At 45.0% G+C, this 20379-nt stretch overlaps 1 protein-coding gene across 11 annotated transcripts in view; it reads right to left on the reverse strand.

Annotated features, from left to right (window-relative positions):
* Positions 1-20379, reverse strand: part of MRTFA (myocardin related transcription factor A) — a 177968-nt gene that overhangs the window by 138884 nt on the left and 18705 nt on the right. For 8 of the 11 annotated variants that reach the window (XR_006276916.1, XM_038393094.2, XM_043502074.1 and 5 more), the window contains one exon: positions 6929-7193. Coding sequence is in view for 8 of the 11 variants with exons in the window: in XM_038393094.2 (XP_038249022.1) it covers positions 6929-7193 (265 nt within the window). In the remaining 3 variants the exon portion in view is untranslated. The remainder of the gene's footprint in view (positions 1-6928; positions 7194-20379) is intronic. The other 3 variants (XM_038393103.2, XM_038393071.2, XM_043502082.1) reach the window with 1 other exon arrangement.

Genomic DNA, 20379 nt, shown 5'->3' on the forward strand with positions numbered 1-20379 from the left:
CCACGTCTCCTGTAATATCATGACAGTCTTCAGTGTTCATACCAATTGCGTTGGCATATGCAAATACTCCACCTTCTTAAAAACATGTTCACACCACAAGACTTGTTAAAGGGGAGAGTTTATGGCATGATGTTCTGAAGAAAATAATTTCTGTGCTGGATACTAAACTGTGCCATCTAAAAGTAAGTTAAAAAGCTAACAAGGTTTGCAAACTTGCTTGACAACCATTTCTGAATCTGTTTGTAACAATATTGCTCTTGATCGGGGGTAGGGAAAGTGCTAATACACGAACATCCACCAGCACCTTTCCCTAAATGAAGCTGAACGCTATTCAGGACATCTAAAAGATTAATACCTATAATTTTAAAACTGTGCAAGTGTAGGAACAAATGTGTTTGAGCCCCTTAAAACCATTTACAGGAGCTTATGTTGCAATGTCTAGCAGAGTCCAATCTACGTTAGCCAGTGTGGCAAAAAATTAATTCCATGTTTTGTAATCCATTTGCTATACTGCACAGTGGAAAGCTCTCAGATACCTGAAGCACATACATGGCTGTTAATGAATTACAGTCACCCACAAAACTCCACACATGCCAACCAATAGAGGTCTCTCCCCCAGATGCCCCGGGTTCTGTAGAGTGCAAGCATCCCAAAACTCAAACCAAAATATGACAAGCACACTGCAAGTTCTGTCCAAACCTGTAGCAACAGTGTTTTTGAATGACATAACTGAATGCAGAGACATTCAAACAATGAAAGAAGAAACCCAGACAGCCTCGACTCCTTCCAGAACACTTTACATGGCCCTCAGGACCGAGAGATCATGCTTCTAGTGACTAGACTGGTCAGTGGGTAGAGGCCAAGGATAAGATGAGGTAATCCTCTCACGTGACTGAAATAAAAGCTAAACAAGGAGTTCACTTAAAAAAGTGACCAACTTGCATGAAATTCTTGAAGTCTGATCTTTTGCCTTTAGGGCTGGAAAAGGCACTCAGATACCACGATTATGGGTGCTAAGACATCCAAGATCGTCTCACTGTGAGGTTCACAAAGATCATTTGTACCTTTAATAAAGTTCAGAGAAATCTAGAGAGAAACCGCTCTGATTTGGAAAAATTGGACACAAACTGATAGTCTCTTGCATTTCAGTTCTGCAGCAGTAAGAACATAGAATCTGCCACACTAGAACAGACTGATTACGTATTTAGCCCAAGATTCTCTTTTCCCAAGAGCAGCCAATGCCGAATGCTTCAGAGAAAAGCGTAAACTCCCATTATGCATTTAAATTGTGCAATACTATACTGTGTAGAGAAGTCTCTTCTTGACCTCAACTAATGATCAATTTATGCCCTGAAGCACATGGATTAATCCTAGTAATGGTTGTTTAGTGTAACTGCACATGCAACATTTATTCCTATAAACATCTACTAGTAAAGAGAAGAGAGTCTTGTAAGCTTAAGGAACACAAAGGCTTAACCCCTGTTAGAAAGCCACTAGACACTAGTAGTTAGCTCAGATCTGAGTCAGCAGTGCCTGTCTGCAACTGCAAATGGAATACCCTTTCAACACACACAGGCACCTCCAACATTTCTCTGTCATTTTAAGATCTCTCCGCCACACCCTACCCACTGCTTAATATCTTGGGTTTGGTCAGCTGTCACAGAAGCAGTTCCATTGCACATGGCATTTTTCCCTAGTCAATTTGATAAAGCTAAGGAATGTTCAGACAATCAAATGTCAACCCAACTGGCAGAACAGCTGAGATTTTTTGATCAGCATTTAAAACAAAAAGGTATAATTGGAAATAGAGTCACACCTACATAAACAACTAACTACAGTGGTCAATATCTATCATCCATATCAATATTCCATCAATGTCACTAAGAACTCCATTTTAAATATCTTCTGTAAAGACATTTTTAAAAGAACAAATTTATTGATCTAAGATGCATTAATATATTATGCCACAAACAAGATCATTCATTGCAGAGACTCATGAACCATTACACGGTGTCCTTTTACATTGAGACAGTTTGTAGATACTTATATTTATGTAACAGCTTTCATCCTACAGTATCTTATAGGCAGAATGGGTGTGTGCATGCATTAGTGTTAAATACACACCCAGATCACTTTGCCCACAAAAAAAACACAACAGCTGTTCAGATGCACACAGCAACAAACCACAGCTTTAGGAGTGAAGAATATTGAATACATTTGAAATTATAAGGGGAATTTAAATATTTAGGTTACCCAACTTGGGAATCTCACCCATCACCAGGACTAACATTTGTAGTTCTTAGGAAAATATTACAAGTTATCTTTAGTGAACATGACCATCTATGGACACTGGACTTTATGTCTTGTCTGAAAGATAGCACCCTCCAGCAACATAATTCCCCCTATCATGCTGGATACTGTTTCCGTATCAACCCTACAGAGAACCACATAATCAATCACTAACACCATTTCCTGCAGTACCTTCAGTTTCCCCTTGAGGAAAGATGTGGGTGGAGAGGTGCTTCCATTCACACTTTCCAGTCCCAACCCTGCTTAACTTGTTTGTGCTAAGTACATGACAGCCCGCAGTGATATAGCTACAGACTCAATCCTTAAGTGAAAAGAAAAGAAGTACTTGTGGCACTTTAGAGACTAACAAATTTATTTGAGCATAAGCTTTCGTGAGCTAAGGTTCCACAAGTACTCCTTTTCTTTTTGCGAATACAGACTAACACGGCTGCTACTCTGAATCCTTAAGTGCTGTACCTCAAGGAGATGTGCCTCAAGAAATAGAACATAACCTCCATTGGAATATATTCAACTGAAGACACTGTAACCACAGCATAAGGAGAAAGGACTGGGATAAATAATTCCCCTTGCCTTCCTTCCTGTCCCATCTAAGAGATTTACTTTTGTTGCTTAGGAAAATCCCTCTAGGTTACACAGGTAATTGGGTTAGCCTCCAGAGAAAGGCATTCCCAGCTTTCCTGAGTCAAAAAAATGGATAAGCCCAAAAAGCAGAGTACATTGACTTAAATCATCAATTTTAATCATGATTTAAAATCACCAAGCAGGAAACCTTGATTGAAATAACTGACTTTAATCACATTCCACATTTGTAGATTTTAGTTGTTTTTCTAAAGAAAGACTGATTCTAACTGGTTGATATCCATTAAAACATGTTGATTTGCAACTAAATAAAACCACTACACAAAATTTGGTGCTTCTTTTTGCTAACCACAAAGATAGGGTATCTATACACATTTATTTAAGCTATTACATAGCTTAATTTACATTTATTCAGATTCTTACATTTTACATTTTTATCATCTTAGAAAATGGTGAGTGATGCACATTTTCTTTCTTACTAGGTGATTAATTTATTACTTGTCATTTAGGCCAAATTCTATTTGGATTAAATTAAAATTCAATTTAAAATGCATAAAAACATCTAAATTTGTGTATTAAATAAAACAACTTTAAGTGGGATAGATACATAAAGATACATACCAGGATTTCCAGGTTTATAGATCTTGGGTAGCAGATAGAATACCCCAGGTTGGGGGTCCTTGAGCTTTCACCCAGATCACACCACACGATCCATTGTCTACAGGCAAGCTCTACGATACAACCGCATTTGCTCCAATGCCTCAGACAGAGACAAACACCTACAAGATCTCTATCAAGCATTCTTACAACTACAATACCCACCTGCTGAAGTGAAGAAACAGATTGACAGAGCCAGAAGAGTACCCGGAAGTCACCTACTACAGGACAGGCCCCACAAAGCAAATAACAGAACGCCACTAGCCATCACCTTCAGCCCCCAACTAAAACCTCTCCAACGCATCATCAAGGATCTACAGCCTATCCTGAAGGACGACCCATCACTCTCACAGATCTTGGGAGACAGGCCTGTCCTTGCTTACAGACTGCCCCACAACCTGAAGCAAATACTCACCAGCAACCACACACCACACAACAGAACCACTAACCCAGGAACCTATCCTTGCAACAAAGCCCGTTGCCAACTCTGTCCACATATCTATTCAGGGGACACCATCATAGGGCCTAATCACATCAGCCACACTATCAGAGGCTCGTTCACCTGCGCATCTACCAATGTGATATATGCCATCATGTGCCAGCAATGCCCCTCTGCCATGTACCTTGGTCAAACTGGACAGTCTCTAAGTAAAAGAATAAATGCACACAAATCAGACGTCAAGAATTATAACATTCAAAAACCAGTCGGAGAACACTTCAATCTCTCTGGTCACTCGAATAAAGACCTAAGAGTGGCTATTCTTCAACAAAAAAACTTCAAAGAGACTCCAAGGAGAGACTGCTGAATTGGAATTAATTTGCAAACTGGATACAATTAACTTAGGCTTGAATAGAGATTGGGATCGGATGAGTCATTACACAAAGTAAAACTATTTCCCCATGTTATTCCCCCACTCACCCACCCCCTACTGTTCCTCAGACGTTCTTGTCAACTGCTGGAAATGGCCCACCTTGATTATCACTACAAAAGGTTTTCTTTCTCCCGCCCCCCCCCCCCCGCTCCTGCTGGTAATAGCTCATCTTAAGTGATCACTCTCCTTACAGTGTGTATGATAAACACCCATTGTTTCATGTTCTCTGTGTATATAAATCATCTCCCCACTGTATCTCCACTGAATGCATCCAATGAAGTGAGCTGTAGCTCACGAAAGCTTATGGTCAAATAAATTTGTTAGTCTCTAAGGTGCCACAAGTACTCCTTTTCTTTTTGCGAATACAGACTAACATGGCTGCTACTCTGAAACCTGAAAAAGAAAATATTCTCTTGGCACCACCAAAAGAGGCTACTGCTCTCAAAAGCTGATTAAGCAATTCAACAACTGGTTCCAGGTGCTTAGCCAGTAAGTTCTTTAAAACTTTGCAGCAAACATGTACTGCATATTATTTTCTGTATTTAAATAAATTATTTTAATAGATAAGCATCTTAGGTATTTAAATATAAAGTTGAAAACCTATGTAATTTTAAATATATTTTTAAAATAAATCTGTATTTTAATTTAAACCCAAAAAATGCAAATTTTTTCTTTAATCAATTTTTTTATCCATCCTGATGGGAAGTCTCTCTGCCCCAAATTAACCCACCACAGTTAATTAGGAGTCATTTTCCCCCAAATGTTGAGCAATGGCTTCCACGGCCATTTCAAATTTCCAAATTTGAGATTTGTTGGGCTGCAATTATAAACAAAAAGGTGTCAATGAGGGTTGAGCATTCAACATCAACTGTACTTTGCAGAATCAGGCCTTAGGTGATATGTGTCCATACAAAGTCAGGCTTAGCTCATCTGCTGTTTCTGAATTCAGGATCCTTCACAACTTTAATAAACCTAACTGGCCATTTTAGCCAGTCATTGGAAGAAAGATTTCTCACTGATGGAACACAGGCAAAACGACTCATAGAAGAGTCACCAGCTCCAAGAGGATACCAGCTCCAAGAGGATAGCCTAAAGATGAGATGACACTTCCTTTGCTTTTATCTTTTTTTTGCACAATTCTTAACCACCACACAGCATGTGATAGTTCTTCCGCCAATTACACAGGTCAATAACCCACAAGCATTCGTTGTTAGAGTCCTCTGGAACTTCAAAAGCCAACACAAGTCACCAATCCTTCTCCTTAGAAGTCAATCATCTTCTGCTCTGCCTCAGTTTCTCATATAGTTATACCTGCTCTGGATTACAAACTGTTCATGTTAATTATATATTATAAATGTAAGTGGCACTGTATTGAAAGCATGTGCCATGTCAACTTGCTGTATTGTCTGAAGCCAAAAGAAAAGGAGTACTTGTGGCACCTTAGAGACTAACAAATTTATTAGAGCATAAGCTTTCGTGAGCTACAGCTCACTTCATCGGATGCATTTGGTGGAAAAAACAGAGGAGAGATTTATATACACACACACAGAGAACATGAAACAATGGGTTTATCATACACACTGTAAGGAGAGTAATCACTTAAGATAAGCCATCACCAACAGCAGGGGGGGGGGAGGAGGAAAACTTTTCATGGTGACAAGCAGGTAGGCTAATTCCAGCAGTTAACAAGAATATCAGAGGAACAGTGGGGGGTGGGGGAGGGAGAAATACCATGGGGAAATGGGGCTCGTTCACCTGCGCATCTACCAATGTGATATATGCCATCATGTGCCAGCAATGCCCCTCTGCCATGTACATTGGCCAAACTGGACAGTCACTACGTAAAAGAATGAATGGACACAAATCAGACGTCAAGAATTATAACATTCAAAAACCAGTTGGAGAACACTTCAATCTCTCTGGTCACTCGATCACAGACCTAAGAGTGGCTATACTTCAACAAAAAAGCTTCAAAAACAGACTCCAACGAGAGACTGCTGAATTGGAATTAATTTGCAAACTGGATACAATTAACTTAGGCTTGAATAGAGACTGGGAATGGATGAGTCATTACACAAAGTAAAACTATTTCCCCATGGTATTTCTCCCTGCCACCCCACCCCCCACTGTTCCTCTGATATTCTTGTTAACTGCTGGAATTAGCCTACCTGCTTGTCACCATGAAAGGTTTTCCTCCTTCCCCCCCTGCTGTTGGTGATGGCTTATCTTAAGTGATCACTCTCCTTACAGTGTGTATGATAAACCCATTGTTTCATGTTCTCTGTGTGTGTGTGTATATAAATCTCTCCTCTGTTTTTTCCACCAAATGCATCCGATGAAGTGAGCTGTAGCTCACGAAAGCTTATGCTCTAATAAATTTGTTAGTCTCTAAGGTGCCACAAGTACTCCTTTTCTTTTTGCGAATACAGACTAACACGGCTGCTACTCTGAAACCTGTCTGAAGCCAGATTACCAGGAACAAAGACATCACAGAGAACTGTGTCACTTACCATTCTTCCTCTCACTTAATGGAGGGAGATTGGGGTTTCGGCCATGATGAAGGTTCAGGGTCAGCTCGGGCTGCAGGGAGAGCTCCTGCAACTCATTAGCAACAGCTTCGCTCTGGGGGCTTGGCGCCGCAGAAAGCGACACCAACACCGGTTCATCATCATTTTCACCAGCCCCTCCTCCATCCAGCCCATTTCCAGCAATGGCGGAAGGAGGCAGGCACACCACACCGGAGAAATCCACTTTGGCTTTCGTGATGGCAACCTGCTGAAGGGACAGAGAACACAAGTTTGGTACTTGTTATACAGTGAACTATCCCACCTCCCTTGCTGTAGATGGTATCGCTACATTTAAAACCAATGTTATTTCTAGATCTTTGTTAGAATTCATTTTCAACTGAGTTCAATTCAAACCCAACACTAGTCTTTCAAACCCAGTACACCCACTGGGTTAAAAACTCATATGGCATTTTCTTCTCCTCAACACAATCATTGCCGACTCTGCTTGCTAGCCGTGCTACTAAGCATGGTCACCCTCCTCCTGCTCTCTACCCATCTATCAGGTCAGCATCCTCAACCTTTTGGTAATTCAATCCCCACATTTTCGAGCAGGGTAAAGATCACAAGCTTGATTCTGCTTACCTTTCCTAAGCTTCCAGTTAACCACATTTACTCAGCTTCTCTGCTGATCTCTTTTTAAGAGATCGCCTTGTTTTATAGCAATATATGGTCTTAAAAGATTAATTATCAACTTGAAATCTAGTCAGTTTCTTAAAATGAGGAAAATCATTTCAGGGACTACATGCATGCGTTCACCTGCCAATCTGTGGTTTTACACACAGATTTTCACACCTAAAAAGTTGCCATCTTTCCCCATTATGCAAAAAATCCATGTAAACAGTGAAAGTTTACTATGGAGAAAACAATCTTAAAGTATTGTCAACTACACAGAGTAAACAAACTGAGGAGTTTTCCTCTTTAATCTCTGAACAATAGTAATGTAAAAGACAAGATGAAGAGCCTCAGTCATCCAAATAATTAACAATCAGATTAAATGTGAATATTTAAAACTCACAACTGTACTTTCATGCAACTCCCTTTCAAATGTCTGGAACATCCAAGACACAAGTAGTATATCTAGCTACACAGACTGAAGTACACTGGATGACTGGCTGGCTTCCATATGAGAATAATCAGTAAAATGGTTACTAACATTAATATTTACATGGTAATGGCAATTATGCTGGACCATTCACATGCAGTTGATAGGGATGGCAATTTCCTGCTCCTTAGCACGGCTTCTAGACTGAGCTGCCAGACAGCCCTGCACTACTTTGGCTGTGCTGAAGCCATGCCTCAATCTGAACGCTTTTCAGAAGCTAAACTTCCATTTTAAAAAGAGTTGTGAGCTAGCTATGAAGAAAAGGTAAATTCAGCAGGAAAACCCTATCTAGTCTAGAAAACCCTCCAAACAGTGTAAAAGCCTAAGGGCATGGCTACACTTGCAGATGTAAAGCGCTGTGAGTTAAACCAGCCCTCAGAGAGCATAGTAGGGAAAGCGCTGCCATGTGTTTACATTGACAGCTGACAGCGCACTGGCGTGGCCACATTTGCAGCACTTCCAGCAGCATTGGGAGCAGTGCATTATGGGCAGCTATCCCACAGAGCACCTCTTCCCATTCTGGCGCTGTGGCTTGTGGGAAGGGGCGGGGCATTCTGGGTCCTGTCCCAACGCCCCGTGATGCATCGCTTTGCATCCCAGCAATCCCTGTGCTTCACTCCACATTTGGCACCATCTTTCAACGTTTTTTGTACTGCACGCGCTGTCTTCCCTTTCAGTCTGTGGGAATGGAGCCTGAAGTGCTGAGGAATATGCTGATGAGTCTCGCCAGCACATCACGTTTGGCAGTCGAGTTATTCCTTAAGCTACAAATTGACAGTGAGGAGTCAGATGACGATGTCGACTAGCGTAACACATGACACGAGATCGCTTGTGACATTCACAGACACGCTCACCACCGTGAAACGCCGCTTTTGGGCTCAGGAAACAAGCTCTGAGTGGAGGGATCACATTGTCATGCAAGTTTGGGATGACGAGCAGTGGCTGCAGAACTTTCGGATGAGAAAAGCCACTTTCTTGGGACTGTGTGCTGAGCTCGCCCCCACCCTGCGGCGCAAGGACATGAGATTGAGAGCTTCCCTGACGGTGGAGAAGCGGGTGGCTATTGCAATCTGGAAGCTGGCAACTCCAGACAGTTACCAATCAGTCGCTAACCAGTTTGGAGTGGGGAAGTCGACCATAGGAATCAAGTTGATGCAAGTTTGCAGGGCCATTAATCGCATCCTGCTCAGAAGAACCGTGACTCTGGGTAACATGCATGACATTGTGGCTGGCTTTGCACAAATAGGTTTCCCTAACTGCGGAGGGGCAATAGTTGGGACGCAGATTCCAATTCTGGCACCAGCTCCCTAGCCTCTGAGTACATTAATTGAAGGGGTATTTCTCTATGGTTCTCCAGGCACTTGTGGATCACTGTGGGCATTTCATTGACATTAACGCAGCTGGCCCGGAAAGGTGCATCACGCATGCATCTTTCGAAACACTGGCCTGTTCAGGAAGCTGCAAGCCAGGACTTTATTCCCCAGACCAGAAGATCACCGTAGGGGAAGTCAAAATGCCCACTGTGATCCTTGGAGACTCTGCTTTCCCTTTAATGCCGTGGCTCATGAAACCCTACATAGGGAGCCTTGACAGCAGCAAGGAGCAGTTCAACAACAGGCTGAGTCAGTATAAAATGACTGAAGTGTGCTTTTGGCCATTTGAAGGGCTGCTGGCACTCTGTATGGGAAGCTGGACTGGCCAATGACAACATCCCCGTGGTTACATCCGCGCGCTGTACCCTCCATAACATTTGTGAAGGCAAAGGTGAAAGATTCACTCAGGCATGGAACTCAGAGGTTCAACACCTGGAGGCTGAATTTGAACAGCCAGAGAGCAGGGCTATTAGAGGGGCCCAGCACGGGGCTGCAAGGATTAGGGCTGCCTTGAGGGAGCAATTTGAGGCTGAAAGCCACCAGTAATGTTTGGTGCTCTGCACGGGAGTGAAGAGCAGTGGTTCCAATGTTAGAAGGAATCTGCTATACTGACTTGCAGTGCCTGTTGCTTTCCTGGGCTAAGGTATCTTTTACTTTATGCAATAATAAAGAATGTTTTCAAAGCCAAAAAAAATCCATTTATTTAAAAGAAAATTCATTTATTATTATAAAGAAACACAACTGCTTGGGAAACAGAAAGGGCAAAGGGATGGGTGGTTCAATCACAGATTTGCGTATGTCCTGTTCTCATACTCTGCCTTCCTGTCTGGGGTGCTGCGCAATGAGTACTGCATTTCAGGCTGGCTAAAATGCATGGTGATGGGGGTTGAGTGCAGTGGGTAAGGGTCATAGTTTGCAGGGCTGGGTGGTGAAACTACAGGTGTTGGAGGCAGCTGGTGGCGATAAGAACCCAGATATGGGGGAAAGTGGGTTGGAGGTGACATGGGGGAACAAGGGAAAGAGTTTTGGGACAAGGGCTGCAGGGGGGGGCGGGCACGGTAGTGCTCCACCTGCATAGTTACGAGCGCCTGTATCGAATCCGCTTGGAGCTCCATAATGCTTAGCAGCCGCTCCGTGCTTTGGTGCCGGTATTCCGCATTCTGCTGGCAGGCCCTCCTTTCACTCTCCCGCCACTCCTGCGCTTTTTGATTTTCATTAAGGGACTGCTGAATTACTTCAGGACGACGGTGAAGAAATTTGGCAACATGTGACATCCAGAAGAAGAAAGGGGAGCGTCCATGTACTAGCAGCGCAGATACAGGTAAGCAACCGTTTTCATGTTCTCTCCACAGGTACTAATGTGGAGAGTGGACTAGAGGATACATCTGAGGGAAGGGAACAAAAGGAGACTCCGCCGATTGGAAGGCATGAGATGCACTGTCCTAGGGATGTGGGTTCCACGACCACCACTCCCAAAAGGAGGAGGCGGGTGGTGGTGGTCGGGGACTCTCTCCTCAGGGGGACTGAGTCATCTACCTGCCGCCCCGACTGGGAAAACCGATGTGACGGAGAGACTGCTGAGACTTATCAAATCCTCGGATCACTACCCCTTCCTGCTTCTCCACGTGGGCACCAATGATACTGCCAAGAATGACCTTGAGTGGATCACTGCAGACTATGTGGCTCTGGGAAGAAGGATAAAGGAGTTTGAGGTGCAAGTGGTGTTTTCGTCCATCCTCCCCATAGAAGGAAAAGGCCTGGGTAGAGACTGTCGAATCTTGGAAGTCAATGAATGGCTACGCAGGTGGTGTCGGTGAGAAGGCTTTGGATTCTTTGACCATGGGATGGTGTTCCAAGAAGGAGGAGTGCTAGGAAGAGACGGGCTCCACCTAACGAAGAGAGTGAAGAGCATCTTTGCAAGCAGGATGGCTAACCTAGTGAGGAGGGCTTTAAACTAGGTTCACCAGGGGAAGGAGACCAAAGACTGAGGTAAGTGGGGACGTGGGATACTCGGAGGAAGCACGAGCAGGAGAACACGAAAGAAGAGGGCTCCTGCCTCATACTAAGAAAGCAGGACAAACAGAAAGTTATCTCAAGTGCCTATACTCAAATGCAAGAAGCCTGGGAAACAAACAGGGAGAACTGGAAGTCCTGGCACAGTCAAGGAATTATGATGTGATTGGAATAACAGAGACTTTGTGGGATAACTCACTTGAGTGGAGTACTGTCATGGATGGATATAAACTGTTCAGGAAGGACAGGCAGGGCAGAAAAGGTGGGGGAGTTACATTGTATCTAAGAGAGTAGTATGACTGCTCAGAGCTCCAGTATGAAACTGCAGAAAAACCTGAGTGTCTCTGGATTAAAAGTTTAGAAGCATGAGCAACAAGGGTGATGTTGAGGTGGGAGTCTGCTATAGACCACCGGATCAGGGGGACGAGGTGGACAAGGCTTTCTTCCGGCAATTCACGGAAGTTACTAGATCGCAGGCCCTGGTTCTCATGGGAGACTTCAATCACCCTGATATCTGCTGGGAGAGCAATACAGCGGTGCACAGACAATCCAGGAAGTTTTTGGAAAGTGTAGGGGACAATTTTCTGGTGCAAGTGCTGGAGGAACCAACTAGGGCAGAGCTCTTCTTGACCTGCTTCTCACAAACTGGGAAGAATTAGTAGGGAAAGCAAAAGTGGATGGAAACCTGGGAGGCAGTGACCATGAGATGGTCGAGTTCAGGATCCTGACACAGGGAAGAAAGGAGAGCAGCAGAATATGGACCCTGGACTTCAGAAAAGTAGATTTTGACAATCTCAGGGAAGTGATGGGCAGGATCCCATGGGAGAACAACATGAGGGGGAAAGGAGTCCAGGAGAGCTGGCTGTATTTTAAAGAATCCTTATTGAGGTTACAGGGACAAACCATCCTGATGTGTAGAAAGAATAGTAAATATGGCAGGCGACCAGCTTGGCTTAACAGTGAAATCCTTGCTGATCTTAAACACAAAAAAGACGCTTACAAGAAGTGGAAGAGTGGACAAAGTATAAAAATATTGTTCGGGCATGCAGGAATGAAATCAGGAAGGCCAAATCAAACCTGGAGGTGCAGCTAGCAAGAGATGTTAAGAGTAACAAGAAGGGTTTCTTCAGGTATGTTAGCAAGAAGAAGAAAGTCAAGGAAAGTGTGGGCCCCTTACTGAATGAGGGAGACACCTAGTGACGAGGATGTGGAAAAAGCTAATGTACTCAATGCTTTTTTTGCTTATGTCTTCATGAACAAGGTCAGCTCCCAGACTGCTGCACTGGGCAGCACAGCATGGGGAGGAGGTGACCAGCCCACTGTGAAGAAAGAAGTGGTTCAGGACTATTTAGAAAAGCTGGACGAGCACAAGTCCATGGGGCCGGATGCGCTGCATCCGAGAGTGCTAAAGGAGTTGGCGGATGTGATTGCAGAGCCATCGGCCATTATCTTTGAAAACTCATGGCGATCGGGGGAGGTCCCGGACAACTGGAAAAAGGCTAATGTAGTGCCCATCTTTAAAAAAGGGAAGAAGGAGGATCTGGGGAACTACAGGCCAGTCAGCCTCACCTCAGTCCCTGGAAAAATCATGGAGCTAGTCCTCAAGAAATCAATTCTAAGCACTTAGAGGAGAGAAAAGTGATCAGGAACAATCAGCATGGATTCACCAAGGGCAATTTATTATATAATATAAATGACTAATTAATTGCCTTCTATGACGAGACAACTGGCTCTGTGGATGAGGGGAATGCAGTGGATGTGTTGTTCTTTGACTTTAGCAAAGCTTTTGACACGGTCTCCCACAGTATTCTTGCCAGTAAGTTAAAGTAGTATGGGCTGGATGAATGGACGATAAGATGGATAGAAAGCTGGCTTGATTGTCGGGCTCAATGAGTAGTGATCAATGGCTCCATGTCTAGTTGGCAGCCGGTATCAAGTGGAGTGCCCCAAGGGTCGGTCCTCAGGCCAGTTTTGTTCAATATCTTCATTAATGATCTGGAGGATGGTGTGGATTGCACCCTCAGCAAGTTTGCAGATGACACTAAACTGGGAGGAGAGGTAGATACGCCGGAGGGTAGGGATAGGATACAGAGGGACCTAGACAAATTAGAGGATTGGGCCAAAAGAAATCTGAGGGGGTTCAACAAGGACAAGTGCAGAGTCCTGCACTTAGGATGGAAGAATCCCATGCACCGCTACAGACTAGGGATCGAATGGCTTGGCAGCAGTTCTGCAGAAAAGGACCTAGGGGTTACAGTGGACGAGAAGCTGGATATGAGTCAACAGTGTGCTCTTGTTGCCAAGAAGGCCAATGGCATTTTGAGATGTATAAGTAGGGGCATTGCTAGCAGATCGAGGGACGTGATCGTTCCCCTCTATTCGACATTGGTGAGGCCTCATCTGGAGTACTGTGTCCAGTTTTGGGCCTCACACTACAAGAAGGATGTGGAAAAATTGGAAAACGTCCAGCGGAGGGCAACAAAAATGATTAGGGGGCTGGAACACATGACTTATGAGGAGAGGCCGAGGGAACTGAAAATTGTTTAATCTGCAGAAGAGAAGAATGAGGGGGGATTTGATAGCCGCTTTCAACTACCTGAAAGGGGATTCCAAAGAGGATGGATCTAGACTGTTCTCAGTGGTAGCGGATGACAGAACAAGGAGTAATGGTCTCAAGTTGCAGTGGGGGACGTTTAAGTTGGATATTAGGAAAAACTTTTTCACTAGGAGGGTGGTGAAACTCTGGAATGCATTTCCTAGGAAGGTGGTGGAATCTCCTTCCTTAGAAGTTTTTAAGGTCAGGCTTGACAAAGCCCTGGCTGGGATGATTTAGTTGGGGATTGGTCCTGCTTTGAGCAGGGGCTTGGACTAGATGACCTGCTGAGGTCCCTTCCAACCCTGATATTCTATGATTCTATGATGTCCTCTCTGCTTCTACGTGGCCTCTTACTAATTCTTTGGAGTCTTTCGGCCAGTGATAACACAGATGGCGGAGATCTCAAGGTTGCATCTGTAAAGGCAAAATTCAACACTTAACAGAGGCAGCATTGTTCACACCAGACAGAGCAATAATTCGTCCATACTTAAAGACGAGCACAGTCTAAACAATAACAGAATTTGCCCATCCCAAAGCGAGCGCACATAACCCACAGGAGCCCCAAAATGATGAGTAAGCATAGGGTCAAGGAGGACTGATTGTTTCACTGCCGTACTGTCTTCTGGGGTTCTGTGCCTTGGGGAGAGCCAACAGCTGCAGGGGGCCCCATACTGAACACTGTCCCCACATTTTCCACAGGATTTCATCCTAGAAGATCTCGCTGCTGAGGGTGACCTGGGGAACAAGGGAGGGTCTTATACTACAATGGTCCCCCCGCCCCTCACGGCACAGTGGCGCGGACATGTTAGCCTCACTGGGACAAGGAGCATAGTAGCTCTCCCAAGTAACCTGCGCAAGTGTATTGCCCAGCTTCTGCATGAGACCTTTGAAGATATCACTGAGGCCGATTACCACAATGTGAGAGAGCACATCATTGCCCTATTTCTGCGTCTAGGCAGGCATGCAGCCCTAACCCTCCTCACCCCAAGAGCCCGCACCGAACAACTTCCTTCCCAAAATAAAAGCCGCTTATCGGGCACCTCCTCAGGTGTTTGTCCTTCCCCAAGCACTGGCCGCTATGACTGGCTACCTTCCTCTTGGCTTGAGAGCAGGTCCTGGCTGCATGCATCTAGGGATGCCTGGGTGTCTCCCTTCTCCTCAGCACCCTCGCTCCCACTTTCCTCCTCCTCCTCGTGCCTTGTTGAACTGGGCTCTGAAGTGTCCATGGTGGGCCTCGGAGTGGAGGTGGGGTTGGTCCTAAGTATTGCGTCCAGCTCTTTGTAGAAACGGCAGGTCGCGGGGACAGCACCGGAGCAGCAGTTTGCATTGTGGGCTTTGCAGTAGGCATTCCGCAGCTCCTTCACTTTAACCCTGCACTGCTGTGTGTCCCAGTCATGGCCCCTTTCCATCATGTCCCTTGATATCTGCCTGAAGGTATCGTAATTCCTACGGCTGGAGCGCAGCTGAGACTGGACAGCTTTCTCCCCACAAACACTGATGAGGACCAGCACCTCGGCATTGCTCCATACTGGGGATAGCCTGGCGTGTGGAGGCATGGTCCTGCAAAGATTCGCTGAGAACACTCCACGCCTTGCTGAGCAAACAGGAAGGGGATTTTCAAAATTCCGAGGGAATTTAAAGGGCAGGTCGGACTGTTGGTCATCTGATGGCAGGGCAGTAGAGTTCAAAGTGATAACCAGAGTGGCTAGAACAGGCATTGTGGGACACTTCTGGAAGCCAGAGCGCATTAACAGACCAGGGCATCCACACTGGTGCTGCGGCGCTCCAGCTGGGGCGCAGCAAACGTTATGCCTCTCGTCGAGGTGGATTACCAGAAGCGCTCGAGCCACGGAGTCCGGGCGCTCTATGTGCCTTGCCAGCGTGGACACGTCATGAGTTTGAGTGCATTAAAGCAGCCCCAGGCACCCTAACTCACACGCTTAGCCAACCCCTAAATCTGGTGCAGAACTTACTGTTCAATCAAGAAAAACAGAAACTTTTTCAGTTAAAGATTTCCACAGCCTTCCCACTCTTGGCATGTATATTGATCCAAATGTTCACCTGAACCAGTTTGAAATTGGTTCAAACTGTTTTTCCATTCCCCTTTTGTAAGCAAGATTTCAATTACTTTGCTTCTATTTCCCTTTCTTCCCCCATCTCAGAGATGATTAATGTTTGCAAAGCACTTTGATATTGAAAGCTAATATCAAAGTGGTAGTAACTTTTTCTCAGAAGAATGCTTAGTAACTTGTCCACCTTGTCTCTCCTCTATCTTGGGACCAACATGGCTACAACACTGCGAACAGAGCCCATGCACAAATAAATACGGAGAACTGGTGGCAAGCTGCATACTGAGTTATTTCAGCTATGTCGTCATATATTCATCCCTAGGATCCCAGGTCATGGTCTAATCAAAACAAGCAAGGGAAAGGAGGTGGAAGCAGAAAAGACTATGAAGAAGTCAAAGGAAATCAGTGCTTGTTCTGACAAGACTCTAGTGAAGTGAAACAAGTCTGCTGCAATATGAAGTACTGTATTTGGTTTTACATCACACTTTATTTAAAATATGCCTACACCTTCCTAAGTACATTTCCTCTTTAATAGAAACATAAGTGTTACTTTCAAACGGATATGAGTAATGAGAGCAAATGGGTTACTCTAAATCCCTGGCTGCATTGCATTTAATTCTTTTAGAGGGTGTCTCCCTTTTGTGGGGTTCTGTTCCACATTGTGGACCACTTTACAAACAGTGACTGCAAAGGAAAACAGCAGTCTGACAAATGCAGCAACCCAGGCTCATTGCATCTTGAGTGCCCGACAGTCACTGCCCCTACAAGTCTCAGGAAAAGCAGGTATTTTGTGAATACTAGGATGCAAAGTCTGCTGAGGGAGGGGAAGAAGCCTAGGGAAGAAGCAGATGTGGTGGTTTGTTAAAGGTTAGTTTTGTTTGACAGAATTTGGTATGGTGCTTCAAATGCTGTATGCAAAAGATGCTGAATCTTGACTTCTATAGACAGAAGATTGATCTTTCAGTAGCAATCCCTCTGCCACATGCACAAGGGCAGTTTACAGTCAGCTGTCAGTTACACACTATATTTAGAAGATAATTAAATATTTAAAATTTTGTTGCGCTGTCACTCTTTTTAAAAAAAAAAAAGAGTATTTTGCACAGAGACAAATATACTACATCTTGAAGAACTGAATTCAGCCAGAAGATTGATGGAGAATGCTTACTTAAAAATAAGGAGCAAATAAGAGTTCTGGGGAATGAGGGTCTTCTGAGATTTTAACCCTATTTCCCTGTCAGTCAAAAGACTTGGATCACAACAACTCTCCATTTAAGGACAGAAACAATTCTCTCTCCAATCAGTCAATGAAGACTGGAGTGTTGGTCATGCAAGTTATGAGAAAAAAAGACAGTCCTCTCCCCCCATGGGTTGATTATGCCCCATTTTCTTCTGGGTTTTGAATGCATCAGACCACACCAAATTCAAGAGAGACTTCTCTTATGCTCAAATAAATGTGTTAGTCTCTAAGGCGCCACAAGTACTCCTTTTCTTTTTGCGAATACAGACTAACACAGCTGCTACTCTGAAATACTGCTATGAACAGCATTTCCCATTCTTTTCTCCTTGAAATCTGTTTGCGTTTGCAGTGTTGCAAGAGTAATAGCAATTTCTACCAATTTAAGAATTGCTAAGCAACCTAGAGCAGCTAACAGCAGCAGCATGCATGTGCAGCTGGGATATTTTAGGAAGAGGTAGTCCCTTTTTTTTTAAAACTTAACAGCCTTCTGTTAAACCATTGTGCCAGCTGTGATCAGCCAGCCAAAGAAGAGGTAATCTTGGAGCAGAGTGGCTTTAAGTGGATCAGGCTTGAAATGAATGAAACAGAAGGAAAAGACAGTCATGTTGTGCCTAGAGGCATCAGTGCCTCCAGGTCATCACAACTCAGCAGAATAATCCAGGAGAAGGGAAATCTGAAGCAAATGGCAGCATCAGCAATATGTTAAATTGAGATACTGCTAAATAAAATCTCGTGTGTGCTCTGCTTATTATCCACAAATATCAGTGGCTAATCATAGTAAATGTAGTGGCCTATGGTTGCTCAGCTGCTACACTACTAAGTTCTGAAATGTCTGTGTCCCCTTCCCCATTAAATTTTTTTTTTAAACTTACATTGATAATTAATTGGCTAATGGTTGCCAAAGCCACAAAGGAGCAAGAAACTGGTGAAGCTGAAGGCTGCTGGAGCAGAGAGAAGGGTAGACTGAGCCACAGAGTCTAAAATGTTTTGGAAAGATTATACAAAATTCCAAAAGCAACTGCCATTGAATATCTGATCACTTAGATATCTCTAAGTACAGAGTCTTGTGCCAGATTGTTCAGGACTTCAGATAGTCATAGTTAAGTAAAACATAGGAAACAGTTATAAAACAAATATCATGTGTGCACTCTAAGGAAGCACAGGCTTGCTCAGACACCACTGGAATCCCAGCCACAGAAGAACATGTTATTTACACAAAAACACAGGGCATGAGGCTATTACAGGAATTTAACCCTGATCAGATTTTCTCCTCAATTTCAAAAATAAGAGACAGAAAAGTAAGGAAAACCTCTTTGGTTAAGAAAGTTGGAATGGGAAGCAACACTTCTGTTCCCACTTGCCTTCCCAATGTAGTACTTTACACAAATGTCTCCAGTGGAGAGTTTTTCTAAAGACATACTATACAATCTTTCAGAGCTAACTGTCCCAGTTCCTGACTACTTCTTGGTAAAAAATACCCTCCCTTGCTCGGAAGCTGTTTGAAGACAGCTATATGCATATTCATTTGAGTGAAACCAAGTCCTGGTTTCCAAGATTTCCGTTAGCCCTGAAACACTATTTAATGATCTGAAGGAGAAAGCAATTAAATAGTCAAATTGTCTCCAAGAAAATCCCCCAATGGGACTTTTTGTGTCTGACAATAAATTCCGAATTTCAAACTCAGACACAGCATCCCTTAAACCAGTGGTCACCAACTGGTCGATCGCAATCAACTGGTCGATCCTAGAGGATCTCCCAGTTGATCGCGATCTCCAGCAGAGCAACGGGGGTGCTGCTAAGACAGGGTCCCTGCCTGTCCCGGCCCCAAGCCACTCCTGGGGGGGCAGGGGTATGCCTCCAAGCACCGCCCCCACAGCTCCCATTGGCCAGGAACGGGGAGCTGTGGCCAATGGGAGCTGTGGGGGCAGTGCTTGCAGAGAGGGGCAGCGCACATTACCATGTGCCGCCCCCCCACCAAGGGCCACAGGGGCACGTTGGCCCCTTCTGGGAGAGGTGTGGGGCCGGGGTAGGCAGGCAGGCAGGCAGCCTGCCTTAGTGGCAGCCATGCTGCACCATCAACCGGGAGCTGCCCGAGGTAAGTGCTGCCCAGCAGGAGGCCATACCCCAATCCCCAGCCCAGAGCCCCCGCCCGGAGCCTGCACCCCAAATCCCAGCCCTGACCCCCCCACCCCTCCAGAGTCAATACCCCTCACCCCCTACTGCAGGGGTGGCCACCCTGTGGCTCCAGAGCCACACGCAGCTCTTCAGAAGTTAATATGTGGTTCCTTGTATAGGCACCAACTCCAGGGCTGGAGCTACAGGTGCCAACTTTCCAATGTGCCGGGGGATGCTCACCTCTCAACCCCTGGCTCTACCACAGGCCCTGCCCCCACTCCACCCCTTTCCTCCCCCTCCCCTGAGCCCACCATGCCCTTGATCCTCCCCTCAGCCCAGAACCTCCTGAATGCCATAAAACAGCAGATTGGGAGGTATGGGGAGAGAGGGGGAGGTGCCAATCAGCAGGGTTGCTGGTGGGGGGGAGGTGCTGGGAGCGGGAGAGTTGATGCAGGGGCTGCTGACATATTACTGTGTCTCTTTGGCAATGTACATTGGTAAATTCTGGCTCCTTCTCAGGCTCAGGTGGCCACCCCTGCCCCAGGCTCAGCCCAGAGCCCCCTCCCACACTGCAAACCCCTCGGCCCCAGCCCAGAGCCCACATTCCCTCCTACACTCCACCCCAGCCCGGTGAAACTGAGTGAGGGTGGGGGAGAGAGAGTGACAGAGAGGGGGGGGATGGAGTGAGTGGGGCAAGCCTTTGGGGAAGGGGCAGGGTAGATCCTGGGTTGCCCTTAAACTCAAAAAGTGATCTTGAGCGTTAAAAGGTTGGAGACCACTGACTTAAAGAAATCAGATACAAGACTATCGTAGAGGGATTAGATAATGTTAATTTGCTAGCTCACCCACTTCTTTCAATATGCCTCCTTCCATTTCCCTCCATACTAGC

This window comes from Dermochelys coriacea, chromosome 1 (assembly GCF_009764565.3).
Source record: "Dermochelys coriacea isolate rDerCor1 chromosome 1, rDerCor1.pri.v4, whole genome shotgun sequence".
Taxonomy (NCBI): domain Eukaryota; kingdom Metazoa; phylum Chordata; order Testudines; family Dermochelyidae; genus Dermochelys; species Dermochelys coriacea.